Source organism: Otolemur garnettii, unplaced genomic scaffold (assembly GCF_000181295.1).
Source record: "Otolemur garnettii isolate 467f Iridium unplaced genomic scaffold, OtoGar3 scaffold00141, whole genome shotgun sequence".
Lineage (NCBI taxonomy): Eukaryota > Metazoa > Chordata > Mammalia > Primates > Galagidae > Otolemur > Otolemur garnettii.
Window position 1 is genome coordinate 163,448 of NW_003852536.1, and position 2,400 is coordinate 165,847.

Below are 2,400 nucleotides of genomic sequence, written 5' to 3' on the forward strand. Positions count from 1 at the left end.
CCAGCACTCTGGGAGGCCCAGACCTCAGGAGTTTGAGACCTGAGCAAGAATGAGACCCTGCCTCTACTAAAAATAGAAAAATTAATGGGATTGTAGCAGGCGCCTATAGTCCCAGGTTGGAAGGGGAAGACAGGAGGATCACTTGAGCCCAGGAGTTTGAGGGCCCAGGGAGCTGTGATGCCACAGCACTCTACCCAGGGCGACATAGTGAGATTCCGTCTGAAAAAAAAAAAAAAAAAAAAGGTAAATGCAGACACCAGTTATGGTGAAGGAAATCTGCCTGACCAAAGGCAGAAAATCATACTAGACAAAAATAGCCCTGTCATAGTAAGTTTTTTGTTACATCCTGATGAATTGTACTTTTCTTTTGAAAATGATAAAACATGGGCAAAAGAACCATTCAGGTGTTACAAGGGAAAGTGACAGGTGCTAGGAACGGAAAGCCATTAAACGAGATAGATGTGGGCTATGTGGAGAGAGAAAATTCCTCATTAAAAAGCACCGGAATGAAATAGTCAATAGCGCTGTAGAAAGAATCCTTTACAAGTGGCTGATATTCTGAAATTTTTGTCCAGGACACTCAAGTTTGGAGCAGAGCTGCCCCAAGAACGATTCCTTGGTAATGAATTAATTCTCTGAGTAGTTTTGACTGAATACAACAGTTCTGTGTTTACCGTATGATTTTCATGGCTTCTTTGCCATTTATTAGTGAATGAAACAAATTCCGTATTTTACTTTATTACCAATGTGTTGTTACTAAATAGTCTGTAAAACAATTTTGTATTGCATTCATTTACTCAAGGAGAAAAGGAATTTTGCCAGCTTATTCTTACAAAGAATGTGTGACATGATTTCTTTCCAAGGTACACATTCGAGTCGCCTCACCACCGATTCGGTATCCCTGCTTCATGGGAATAAACATTCCCACAAAAGAAGAGCTTATTGCTAATAAGCCAGAATTTGATCACCTTGCAGAATATCTAGGTAAGCATTACAATTTCTATAAACTTTGTTTGTAAAAGAGAAAATCCTCCAAAGCTTATCAGGAAGAGAAGATTTTTCAGGTAGAGGGAACTTGGACAAGAAATGCCAGTTTAAAGCCTCCCAAAAGTCAGATCCCAAGAAAAAAACTGTTTCTGGTTTCTTTGTTGTTTTTACTTCAAAATATTAATTAACACATTGGCTGCCATGCGAGACAACAAATTTTTCCTTGGGGACACAGTGTCCCATTAGATCAAATCTAGCTCAAGACATGCATGAGTTCTTACATATACTTCCTAAGGCCCCACATACACTTGATCTTAGCCAAAAGGCCGAGAAGCAACGGGGGCCCCACGTACAAAACTACTGTAAGTTAAAGACAACTCACGTGACAGTTAATGTGTTAAGGAGGTACAAGTGTCTTTGTTACACGGATACCTTGTATAACGGGCTCTTGGTGTGCCCATCACCAGAAGGATGGGTATTCATTGTATCCAATAGATAAGTTTATCCTACACCCTCCCCCTTCTTGGTTTCTCATTCTTTATATCACTTTGTCAAAAACAAATTCATCACAGATTCTAATAGAGTAATTTGGATGTAGATGCCAAATCAAAAAGTAAAAAGCTTGTATAAGTTTATCTTTAATAATGAGGTGAGGAAGCTGGATGTGGTGGCTCACACCTGTAATCCCAGCACTTTGGGAGGCTGAAGTGGGTAGATTGCTTGAGCTCAGGCTTGCCAAGACCAGCCTGTGCAAGAGCAAAACCCCATCTCTACTAAAAATAGAAAAAGGTAGCTGGGAGTTATGGCAGGCGCCTGTAGTCCCAGCTACTTGGGAGGCTGAGGCACGAGGATTGCTTGAGCCCAAGAATTTGAGGTTGCTGCAAGCTGTGACACCACGTACTCTAGCCTGGATGACAGAGTGAGACTCTGTCTCAGGAATAATGATGATGATGATGATGTAAGGAGACTTAGAGATCTAGGTTATCCTGGAGACATCTTTTTAAAATCGGGCAATGCATAAACTATGTAACTATTACATGAAATACAGCAGCTGTGCTTTGGTACCTCCATTCTAATTGTTTATAACTGGCATTTTTTTAACTGGTCATTCCTGTACTTTACTGGCTAAATATTTTGAATATCAACCTGCTGTGTATATTATCATAATAATATCACAAAAACTCTACAATTAGGCTGTTTCTCCCATCTTTTTTTTTTATTTTAATATACTCAACACTATACTAGTGAGGAATTTCCTTGTCTTGAGAATGCAAAAATAAGTCTAATAACATAAGTGACCTTATGCTTAAATTTGAGCTCAGGTCTTCCTGATTTCTACATCAAGAAAATTATTTCTGGCTCGGCGCCTATAGCTCAACCGGCTAAGGCGCCAGCCACGTACACCTAAGGTGG

The 2,400-nt window shown here is 39.9% G+C and overlaps 1 protein-coding gene across 1 annotated transcript in view; it reads left to right on the top strand.

Moving 5' to 3' along the window:
* The window catches only part of PPAT (phosphoribosyl pyrophosphate amidotransferase), a 34,045-nt gene that overhangs the window by 30,804 nt on the left and 841 nt on the right, over positions 1-2,400 (top strand). Inside the window, exon 10 of the mRNA XM_003798799.2 lies at positions 864-984. Coding sequence (XP_003798847.1) covers positions 864-984 — 121 coding nt within the window. The remainder of the gene's footprint in view (positions 1-863; positions 985-2,400) is intronic.